Raw genomic sequence first — 12,816 nt, forward strand, 5'->3', positions numbered from 1 at the left:
TAATATATATATTATATATAATATATATATGTAGGATTTCGCCTACAGGGCCATAGTTTGCCACACTTGGTATAAATTGTTCTTCTGGTTCTGTTCACTTCACTCCTTGGTTCATACATATCTTCTGAGGTTACTCTGAAACTATACTCTTCATAATTTCTTATAGTACAAAAGTATTCCATCCCATTTATATACCAAAACTTGTTCAGCTATTCTCTAATTGATGAGTACCTCATCAGGTTTCCAATTTTTTGCCACCATAAGAAAGCTATGATAATTATTTTTGGACGTAGTTAAGAATTTGTTTCTTCTCTCCTTTGCCCAGTTCAGAAAAGAGCAAGATTTGTGTCATCTACTCCCCTTTCTCTTCCTCCTTATTTGTATAGACTTCTATTTGAGCACCCCAATTATTTAAGATAATTTTCCCTGACCTTTCTCTCCTTTTCCCCACCTAATGTATTCCTCTTCCCCTCCTTTTCCATTCTTTTTTAAGATCATCAGAATCATACCAGAACCATTTCCAGGACCTCTGTCTAATTAGATTCCTTCTATGACCCCAAAGATGATAGGGTTCAGAGGGTATCTTCTCATATAATAATGTAAACCTTTTATTCCTTTTTGGCCCTTTATCATTGTTTTAGACTCTTCTTAGGAATTTGAATCTATTCCTTATATATCTTAGATATGAGCCCTTTCCAGCAAAGAGTTTTTCCCCGTAACCTGTTTCTCTATTTTTAACTGAATTGGTTTTATTTGTGCAAAAACTTTTTAATTTTGTTTAATCAAAATTGTACAATTTATCTTCTGTAATACTCTCTTTCCTTTGGTCATGAATTCTTTTTCATCTTTTTCATGAAAGCCATTTTATTCTGTGTTCCTCTGATTTATTTATGACATGAACATTTATATTATTAACCAAAAGTCACAACTCTATAAGACGTGAGTAGTAACTTGATTTATTACAAGAAAAAAATACATGCACGTGGGAACTCCTTATACTGAAGAGTCCACAATACTGACATAGCCTTGGATATTTATGGGCTATAGCAAAAAGGGGAGTTCTTATGGGAGGAATGGAGGATAATCCACTCCCTAATGGGAGTGGCAGGGGAAGCGGCAGGGAGCAGCTGGGGAAAGGGAGTGAGAGGGAACAAGAGAACTTAAGAAGGTCAGACCATGGAGGGAGGATGTTCTGCTCATCTGAAAGGGTACCAAATGCACAAACAGTTGATCAGTCTGGGCAGACTGAGCAGAACCAGGCTCGTAGCTGATTCAGCTTCAAGGGCACTGAAAGTTTAATAGAGTTCAATTGCAAAAGATTGCTTTATGTTAGTGTAGGATTATTAATAGGAATAATTAGCAGGAATAGTTAATACATAAGGAAATGCAACTTAAAGCATTTTTCAGTTTACATATTGCACCTACGAGATTATCATTTTTTCTTTTTGTCATATTTGCTAATCATTGGAGGGGCTGTGGCAGGACAGGGACATTGATGAACTGGTGGTAGAACTGTGAATTGGCCCATTCATTCTGGAAAACAACCTGGAACTATGCCCAAAAGTCTCTGAACTGTGTATGTACCATTTTACCCAATGATACCACTAATAGGACTAAAACCTAAAAGGTCAAAGAAAGAGAAAAATAACCCATATGTATAAAAGTACTTATAGCATCTCTTTCTGTTATAGCAAATAACAGGAAACAAAGGTGGTATGCATCAATTGGAGAATGGTTAAACAAAGTGTAGTATATGAATGTGATGAAATATTATTGTTCCACAAGAAAAGATTAAAGGGACAGCTTCAGAAAAACATGGGAAGATTTGTTTAAATGGATGTGAGTAAAGTGAAGAAGAACAAAGTAAGCAGGAGCAAATCAACAATTTAAACAATAACATTATTTTGAAAACAATAATCTTTGAAAGACTTCAGAACTTTGAGCAATGAGCAAACATGATGTCAAAGATCTTATGGTGAAGCGTGCTACCCACCCTACTAAAAGAGAGGTGTTGGACTCAAAATGCAGAATCAGGCATACATTTTTGGACACAACAATTGTGAATTTTTTTTTCTTCTATGTATATGTGTTACAGGAGCAATTTTTTTCAGTTTTATAGGAGTCAGGATAGAAGAGGGAGCTAGTTATAGGGTAGCAAAAAAAGTAAAAAGAAATATTACAAAGCTTTAGCTAGGTAAAAGTAATTTTTGGATTTTAAAAAATGAATATTACTTAAAAAACAGTGGAAAGGCATTCAATGTTTATGAACAGTGAAATAAAAACATAAGAAACTAAAGACAAATGTAGCAAAGGCTGTCATTAAAGAAATATATAACTGAAAAAGATGGACTGTTAACATGACAAAATTCTCTACTGGCATCCTTAAGACGTGAACAGAAAGACAGGAGAGCCCCAGCACATTGGATAGATGCCTGTAATTACTTCATAGGAGGACATAGACAAGAATTACACAATGTAGGCAGGTTTGTATTGGTTGTCAATAACATCTATATTAATGAGATCCTAGACCTATTTAATTTGTTCACGTTATAGAGTATCAGCATAGGAATTTTAATTTTTTTCTTTTAAGTTTTGTGTAAGTTAGGTTATAATGAATGGCTTTTCTTCATTAAAAGAATTATTTCAATATCATGGCTATAACAGAAGTATTTTCTGGAAATTTTAAAGGACCTCTTCTAGCTTTATATCTATAATCTATGATCCTGTACTAAAAGCTCTAGAGAAATATAGCTATACATACACATATATACACACACACATATATATATACATACATATATTTATATGCACCAACATGTTTATATGTGTGTACATATCCATATCACTCTGCAAATGCACATACAGGTATAGCCTTATATACATGTATACATGTATATACATATATATGTATTAGGTGGATGATAGTTTGGGGTTTATCTTGTTTGTTCTATAAAACAAAGAGTAGAGAAATCTATAAACAAGTTTATCTTCAAAAATTTAGCCTCCACAGAGCTGACACACCCATTATTATCATTCTTACTATCCATCCATATGCCAAAAGTAACTTAGTCACATCTATTGAAACTCATGTCCTCTGAAAAATACTTGTGATCTCAAGTGGACATGAAAAAAACTTTGATTATCACCAGTGCCTGATTAGAACTAAGATAGAGCCCTCAAATAATCTCTCTGACACTTTGTGACCTGAAAGTTCAATACAGAATTATCATAAACTCATGAAGCATGAATTTCATCTTCTGCTTGAACATCTCCAGTGATAGCAAAACTGCCCTCAACCTATTTCATTCTGGAATAGCTCTACTTGACAGTTCTTTATATTGAGCCAAAATTTTCATCCCAGTAACTTCTGCCCCATTAGGTTCTCTTTCTTTCATCTAGAGTCTTGCATATTAAGTTTAATCCCTTTTTAACATTACACTTCTCAAGTTTTTGAAGACAGTAAGATCGTGTTCACCCTAAACCTTCTCTTCTCCAAGGTAAATATCTCAAGCAGATATCTATAGAAAGCCAAATTTTTTTTAGGTTTCCACATTTCACAAAGTATACTTGTGAACTGGTACAACAAATTCATATTTCTTTGCTTGTTTTATTTTATTATTAATTTCAAAATCAACATATCTGTTACATCTGAAAATATGAAAATCATATCTGAAAATCAACATATATGTTAGAGAAATAAAATTGATTAAAATACTATTAAAAGTGGTTTTTTTTCTGTACCACAGATACAGGAGCAGAACGACAAGCTCTAAGAGAAAATGTGTATCCCAAGCTGAGGGAATTCTGCAGAGAAAACTATGGATTGGAATTTCAGGTAAATTTGCTATTATCCCTATCTTCAATTATTCTATTATAAACTCTGGGTTTATATTTCTGATAACAAACTGGGTTTATATTTCTGATAACAAACAAACAAAAAAAAATAAGGCAGCATAAAACATTTCTTTTCTTAACATAACAAAAGTTAAAAACAAACAGTATCACTGTTGGTAGAGTTGTGAACTGATCCAACCATTCTGGAGAATAATTTGGAACTATGCCCAAAGGGCTATAATACTGTAGATACCCTTTGACCCAGCAATACCAGTATTAGGTCTGTATCCCAAAGCAGTCAAAAAAGGGGGAAAGGACCTATTTGTACAAAAATATTTGTAGCAGCTTTTTGTGGTAGCAAAGAATTGGAAATTGAGGGGATGCCCATCAATTAGAGAATGGCTGAACAAGTTGTGGTATGTGATTATAATGGAATATTACTGTGCTATAAAAAAAAATGATGAGCAAGCTGATTTCAGAAAAACCTACAAAGACTTAGATGAGCTGGCACAAAGTAAAATGAGCAGAGTACACAGTAACAGCAATACTATAATATGATCAACTATGCATGACTTAGCTATTCTCAGCAACACAGTGATTCAAGACAATTCCAAAGGACCCATGATGAAAAATCTATCCACCTTCAGAGAAAGAACTGATGGAATAAAAAATTCAGATTGAAGTACACTATTTTTCACTTTCTGTATTTTTCCCATGATTTTTTCCCCTTTGGGTCTGTGTCTTCTTTCACAACATGACTAATATGGTAATATATTTTGCATGAGTGATTTGCTTACTGTCTCAAAGAGGAAGGAGATGAGGGAGGGAGAGAGAAAATTTGGAGCTCAATTTTTTTGAAAAAAAATGTTAAAAATTGTCTTTACATGTAACTGGGGAAAAATAAAAGATTATTTTAAAAAAACAGATCCCAAAAAGAAAATCTTTATGAGAAAAAAATTAATTCCTTAAAATACAAATGGGCTCCATTTTGCCATTTTGCATATCTGAAGCTACGTATAGTGTCATTATGCTCATTCTGTTCTGCTTAATAAAAGCCTGTACTTCACTTCTCACCATCTTAATCCACTCATTCAGCCATTTCCACAAATTGCCTTGGTGTGTGCTAGCAAACAATAGCAATAATTCTGTCTAGTCATCACCAAGCATTTATTAAGCCCTTACTTTGTACCAGGCAAAGAAAGGAAGAAACAGTTCCTACCTTCAAAATTCACATTCTAATGGTAGAGACAGCATGTCAACAACTGTGTATATAAAAGTTATATATAGGGTAAATCGGAAGTCCTCTCAAAAGGAAGGCACTAGCTTTGAGTTGGGTGAGGAGTGGCCTCTTATAGAAGGTGGGGTTTCGGCAGAAATTTGAGGGAGCTGGAGAAGTGAGGAGGTAGAGCATTTCAGGAATGGGTGACAGTGAAAAGCCATGGAATAAGGAAATGGTGTGTTTCATGTGAGGAAGAGCAAAGAAGCCAGTGTCATTGTATTATAGAGTACATAGAGGAAGTAAGAATAAAAATACTTTACAAATATTATCTCATTTGATTCTTGCAACAACCCTGAAAGGATTATGCTATTATTGTCCCCATTTTATAGTTGAGGAATCTGAGGCAGATTGAGTTTAAATGACTTTCCCAGAATTACACAGCTAGTAACTATCTGCTTTGCCACCTCTCTTGCCTCTGGGGCAGGGAGAGGGAAAGGTAGCAAAGGAAAAGATTGTAAAGGGCTTTAAAAGCCAAATAGAAGACTTTTTATTTTATCTTAAAGGTAACAAGGAATCACTAGAGTTTCTTCAGTAAGAAGATGACATGGTCAAATATGCACTTTAGGAAGATCATTATGGCAGCTAAGTAGAGGATGAACTTAAATGGGAAGAGACTTGTGCCAGTGAGACCAACCAATAATCTAGATATGAGTTGATAAAGACCTAGACCAAGGTTGAGAAAAGAGGACATATATAAGAGATGTTCCAAAGGTAGAATGGACAAGCCTTGGATTGGCTTGGGGGTTGAGATTGGATGGGGGTTGAGGGAGAGTAAGGAATCCAAAATGACACCTACATTTGATCCTGGCAACTAGAAAAAATGATGGTTTTCTTGACATTAAGATACCACCCGCACATAGGGAAGTTTAGAACAGAAGAGGGTTTTGGGAAAGAACGAATGGAGTTGTGGATACATTGAGTTTAAGTTGTCTAAGGGGAATTCAATTTAAGATGTCTAATAGACTGTTGGAGGTGGGAGGCTGAAGGTTAAGAGAGAGGTTAGGGTTACATAAATAGGTCTAAGAATCATAGGCCAATTTCCCTAATGAATATTAATGCAAATTTTTTTTTTAAATATTAGCAAGGAGATTACAGCAAAGATCACAAAGAACACATACTATGACCAGGTGGGATTTATACCAGAAATGCAGGGCTGGTTCAGTATTAGGAGAATTATCAGCATAATTGACCATATCAATAACAAAAACAATAAAAATCATATGATTAACTCAATAGAGGAAGAAAAAAACTTTTGACAAAACACAACACTGATTTCTAAGAAAAACACTAGGAAACATAGAGATATATGGAGTTTTTCTTAAAATGATAAGTAGCATATATCTAAAACCAAAATCAAGCATTATCTGTAATGGGGATAAATCAGAAGCCTTCCCAATAAGATCAGGGGTGAAGCAAGTATGTTCATTATCACTACTATTATTCAATATTTACTAGAAATGATAGCTATAGCAATAAGAGAAGAAAAAGAAATTGAAGGAATTAAAATAGGCAACAGGGAAACAAAACTCACTTTTTGCAGATGATGTAATGGTATACTTATAAAGAGTCAACTAAAAAAAACCAGTTGAAACAATTAATAACTTCAGCAAAGTTGCAGGATATAAAATAAATCCATATAAATTATCAATATTTTTATATCTCACAAACAAAACCCAGAAGGAAGAAAAAGAAAGAGAAACACCATTTAAAATAACTGCAGACAATATAAAATACTCAGGAGTCTACCTGCCAAGACAAACCCAGGAACTGTATGAATATAATTACAAAACACTTTTCACACAAATAAAGACAAATCTAAACAACTGGAAAAGTATTAATTATTCATGAGTAGGCTGAACCAATATAATAAAAATGACAATTCTACCTAAGTTAATTTACTTATTCAGTGCCATACCAATCAAACTATCCAATAATTATTTTTTAGGTCTAGAAAAGCTAATAACAAAATTCATCTGGAAGAACAAAAGATCAAAAATATCAAGGGAATCAATGAAAAAAATCAGAAGGAAAGCAGCCTAGCAGGACCAGTTTTCAAATTATATTACGAAGCAGTAATCATGAAAACAACCTGATATGGGCTAAGAAATACAGTGGTGGACTAGATTAGGTAAATAATACACTAATAAATTACAATAGTAATCTAGTTTTTGATAAACCCAAAGATCTAAGCTTTGGGGGCAAGAATTCACTATTTGACAAAATTGCTAGGAAAAGATAAGGTCAAAATGGGTAAGTAAGTGATTTAGACATAAAGGATGATATCATAAGCAAATTAGGGGAGCATAAAAAAAGTTTACCTATCAGATCTATGGATAAGGGAATATTTTTTGACCAAACGAGATAGAGAGAATAATGAGAAGTAAAATGGATAACTTTTATTACATGAAATTTAAAAGGTTTTGCACAAAACCAATGAAGCCAGAATTAGAAAGAAAGCAGTAAGTTTTTTTTCTGGTGAAGGCCTCATTTCTCAAATATATAGGGAACTAGGTCAAATTTATAAAAGTAAGAGCAATTCCCCAATTGAAAAATGGTCAAAGAATATGGACAATAAGTTTACAGAAGAAAAAAATCAAAGCTATCTATAGTTATTTGAAAAAAATACTCCAAATCACTTTTGATTAGAAAAATGCACATTAAACACCTCTGAGATGTGGCTTCATCCTATCAGGTTAGCTAACTTGAGAGAAATAATAAAATGAGAAATACTGGAGACAAAGTGTAAAAATAGGGACACTAATTCACTGCTGGTGGAGTTGTGAACTTGTCCAACCATTCAGAACTACGCCCAAAAGGCTATAAAACTGTGCATACTCTTTGATCCAGTAATATCATTGCTAGATCTGTATCCCAAATATATCAAATAAAAAAGAAAAGGACCTATGTGTACAAAAATATCTATGGCAGCTCTTTTTGTGGTAGCAAAAGATTGGATGTGAGGGGATGCCCATCAATTGGTAAATGGTTGAACAAACTGTAATATGTGATTGTGGTAGAATATTATTTTGTTATAACAAATGATAAGAATGATGGTTTCAGAAAAATCTGGGAAGACTTATCTGAACTGATGCATAGTAAAGTGATCTGAATCAGGAGAACATTATACACCATAACGGCAATATTATAATGATGAATCAACTGTGAAACACTTAGCTATTCTCAGCAATACAGTGATACAAAACAGTTCTGAAAGACTCATGGTGAAAAATGCTATCCATTTCAGAGAGAGAGCTTATGACTTCTGAGTGCAAATTGAAGTATAATTTTTCCATTTTCTTTATTTTTCTTGCTTTTGTGCAACATGGCTAATATGAAAATACGTTCTGCATGGTTTTACATGTATAATTAATATCAAATTAATAATCATATTGCTTGCCTTCTCAATGTGTGGGGCAATTAAGAGATCATTGGTAACTTTGGAGAGAGCTTCTTGTTATTCATTAGTTTCAGTCATGTCCAACTCTTCATGATCCCATCTGAGGTTTTCTTGGCAAAGACGCTAGAATATTTTGTCATTTCCTTCTCTAAATCATTTTACAGATGAGGAACTGAGGCAAACAGGGTTAAGTGACTTGCCCAGGGTCAGACAGCTAGTAAATGTCTAGGCTAAATTTAAACTCACAAAGATGAGTCTTCCTGATTTCAAACCCAGTGTTCTATCTACTGAACTACCTAGTTGCCCTTGGAGAGAGCAGTTTCAGGAGAAAAAAAAAGTCATGTATAAAATAATTGCTCTGCTATCTCCAGAAATGTCTTGCACCTACAGTTGAAGACCACTTACAATAAGTAGCTTTCTAGCCTAGTCCCATATTCACCATATTGCACTTTCATTTTCATTCCTTTTATGGAATGCTCTTTCTTTTTCATCTAGATTCCTAATATAAGAGTTTAACCAGAGCCACAAAGACCTTGGGCAGCCTGTATTGAAGGGATCTGTTTAGATAGATATGAGATCTGAGATGTCCCACTTCACATCTCAAAAGGAGATTACAATTTCCATCTTAGTGGAGAGTAGGTGGAGGGTGGAGGGCTGTGGTTGGGAACCCCCTCTTACATGCTATTTCCAAAAGGGGTATGATGCTCTTTTAATAGTTCAGGTTAAAAGCCACTTTCCTTGGTCAATCCAAAGGGGAAGGTAAGAGTCAACTAACTCTTGGCAAGCTTAGCTTCTTCTAAATGCTTGGTACACACAAAACAATCATAGAGAGCAAACAAAATTACTGATACAAGCAATCTATGAAACCGAAGATATATGTTAGAATAGATGACAGAATAAACAAGAGTAAATAGGCTTTTAGACTTGAGAGTAAGATGAGAGGTCAGCTCAACCAAGTAGAGAACAATCTTACTAAGAAGTCCCCTTGCAGTCTCTGGGGCTAGAAACACTGGAAATCAAAAGATGTGGTAGGGGCCCATCGATGCCTACTAACCATTCAGAAATTCACTTCCTTTCTCTTACCCATTTCTTTCCAAATTTGATTATCTCTTTGAAGTTCTTCTACACTTAAATTGCTCAAAAGTGGTCTCTGGGCTGATCAGGATTTGTATCTCCGTCCATGTAGCAGCTCAGTGTCCCATGGCTATCTTTCAATGGACCTTCCCAAACCCTATCCCACCTCCCCCCCAACCCTACCCCTGCATAGATAGGGGGTGGTGCACTAAACTATTTGAGAAGTTTTAGTTATTTGTATAAGAAAAGGCCAAAATCAGGATCTACCAAAGATGATTTATGAATGCCAGTGATACAACTCATGCATACATTAGCATTTGTATACACCATTCATTTTGAAGGCCCTTTAATAAAAAATATTTTCTTGTAAACATTGGGCTGTTTGAAGGCTCATAAAATATTACCTTCAATTTATAAAGTAAATCACTTTTGCAACAGACAGAATTGTTAGGTCAAAATTTTTCTCCCTGATTTACGGAGTAGATCTCACCTTTTCAGTGCTATCTCAGATTCATGCTTACTTTGTCAAAAATTGAATATGTAACGAAGATACATAGTGTGGGGGAAGAACAAGTACCACTGTTTGCAGAAGAAATTTTCATCTTTTATTTGTTTACACTCAGGTAAACAACTTACCTTAGGGATCCCTCATGATAATTTGTAATGTGACCGATAAAATAATAGTATAAAATGCCAAAACTGGTATGCAAAATGTCATGATACTGGGTCATCAAGACAGCTGTTGAATGATTAGTCATAAATCACTATAAATCATAAACCTGAATTAAATTCATTATATGTTCAATATTGTAGGCTTCAAGAAAAAAATATGACTTTACAAATAACAAAGCTTCAGTTGTTGGAAAATATCAGACCTGGCAGATTTTTCAAAGTATTGGATTCTCCTATGGGACTCAATTACCATATGTGGAGAAATGTATCTCAGTATATTAATCATATCTCTGATTTAGTGTTCTCTTGCAATATGTTAGGATAGTTTTGTCCTTGAATCACAATAAAGTTTCTACAGACTTTATTGGGAATATTGATTAATAGTAGCTAGAAGGAAAATTAGAATGTCTAGGCTTGAATTATGAAACTAGATAGTTAATTTGACCCTTAGACATTTTATATATCTGTGTTTGGGTGCTGTGTAGTAAAATTTCTGTCATATATGCCCTTAAACCAAGAAATTAGTATGAAAGCAGGTCTCTCTTAAAAATGATTATATAAATTACAATTAATATTATAGTCTGTAGCACAGAAATTGCATAAAGAATAGACCATATAAAAGAGAACCTAAATGATTAAATGGCAAAGGGTATATGCAGCTTTCAGGGAAAAAAAACTCTTTTCAATTATATTTTTTTTCATTTCTCATACATTTGAATACCTGCTTGTGCTGGGCCTTCTTAAGGAATATACAAATATAAGATTGTTACTATGCTCAAATAGTTTATAGAAACAAAACTTATATAAATGAGGGGAGGAAATGTGTCTCATTTATTTTTGTATTTCTCCTAGGCACTTAACAGCGCTTTGCCTACATTAATAGCTTGGTAATTTTTTGATGAATGAATGAGTAAATAAATTAATCTATAAATATAAAACTATTAGAAACCAATACATGACAAGATATTATCAAGTATATAATTGTACACTAAAGTCCTGTTCAAATGTTTTATTGTGATTTAGACGTAACTTAGAGTTCTTAATGGCTATGTCAGCAAAAGACAAACTCTAGCAGGTCCTACCAAGCTAGGAAGGCCAAATTTATAGGATTGGCAAGGAGTTTTATGTGTGTTATCTAAGGATAAATCCTACTAAGTTTGGAGAGATTCATCACCAAGTTGGCCTCATGCTGACAAATTTTGTGGTCACCACAGCTCTTGAAAGCCCATCTAGTAAATATGTGACCAGAGGGTTGCATTTGTATTGGTTATGAGAGACAAAAATCACAAAGCCATGAAGTATTAAGGCATAATCAAATGCCAAAGTATTGAATAAAAAGATGTTAGCATAGGTAAGAGATAGGAAAGATAAGTATAGGTAAGGTAGGAGTCATTTGTGAATATATGAGCTTTTTTTCTTAGGAATCTGCTATTGCATAGAACAATGTACTCTGTAGAACACATGGAATAGCATGTCCATAGAACTTCTTAAAACAAGTGTGGCAGTCTCTGATCTAAATGGTGACAGTGTTATTTAGCCTAAGCTAAAAGGATAAATGAATAACGAGCATTGAGTCATGAATAGATGATTTTAAAATTGTATGCATGTAAGCCAAAAACTTTGACTAGTGAGAATATCCTATATTATCAGAGTGGTTTAACTCACGGCCAAATACAATTACAACTGGTATCACAAGGGAATGAATTTTAACAAATTTTTCATGAGGTATTAAAGGACCCATGAACATCCTTACCCCTTCAATTACCCTGCATTACTAAAGGTATGTAGATATAATGATTGGAATTTGGACTTTTAATTATCTGTCAAAGCTCTTTAGCCTGACTCCTACTCCACAGCAGCAATGTGTTTTTTCCTCTGATTAATCTTTATATATTTTGAGGATAATTGTGATTGTCATTTTTCTTTCCGGTCCAGATTTGCTATTTCATTAGTAAAAGCTCATGGTGCATATACTAACTTCACCAAAGCGAAATGGCAATCTATAAATAACTCAGTCTTAGATAGTTACCTAGGGCACTGAGTGGTTAAATAACTTACTTACAGAGTACTTACAGAGCCAGTATTCATGAGAAGCTGATCTTGACAAGCAGTCTTCCTGACTTCAAGACTGGCCCTCTTACCACCATTACATGCTACCTCTCTATGATGATGATGATGATAATAATAATGATAATGATAATAACCTTACATTTGTAGAGAAGGGTAACTATCATGATAGTAAAACACTGTCAATTCATTACCTAATTGGTTACCTTTTGGCCTGCTAGAAGAGTGATGGAAATGACTTGATAATTGATAGCAATCAAAATGTCAATGATGTTAATATTAAAGTCATTACTCCTCTATGTTCTCTCTCCTGCTTGCTACTCTACTAATTCTACCTATTCCATAAAATATAACTATTATTGGTGAATGTAACAATGTTGGTAGGATTATGGGGACACAGACACTCATTACATTATTAATGGAAACATATACTGATACAAATTTTTTATAAGAAATACAGTATAAAATAAGTCATAAAATTGATTCTATCTTT

The 12,816-nt window shown here is 33.9% G+C and overlaps 1 protein-coding gene across 1 annotated transcript in view; it reads left to right on the top strand.

Annotated features, from left to right (window-relative positions):
• NWD2 (NACHT and WD repeat domain containing 2) overlaps positions 1-12,816 on the top strand; it is a 177,918-nt gene that overhangs the window by 73,231 nt on the left and 91,871 nt on the right. Inside the window, exon 2 of the mRNA XM_027836697.1 lies at positions 3,747-3,835. Within this exon, the coding sequence (XP_027692498.1) occupies positions 3,747-3,835 (89 nt within the window). The remainder of the gene's footprint in view (positions 1-3,746; positions 3,836-12,816) is intronic.

Source organism: Vombatus ursinus, unplaced genomic scaffold, assembly GCF_900497805.2.
Source record: "Vombatus ursinus unplaced genomic scaffold, bare-nosed wombat genome assembly UNPS02014818.1, whole genome shotgun sequence".
Taxonomy (NCBI): domain Eukaryota; kingdom Metazoa; phylum Chordata; class Mammalia; order Diprotodontia; family Vombatidae; genus Vombatus; species Vombatus ursinus.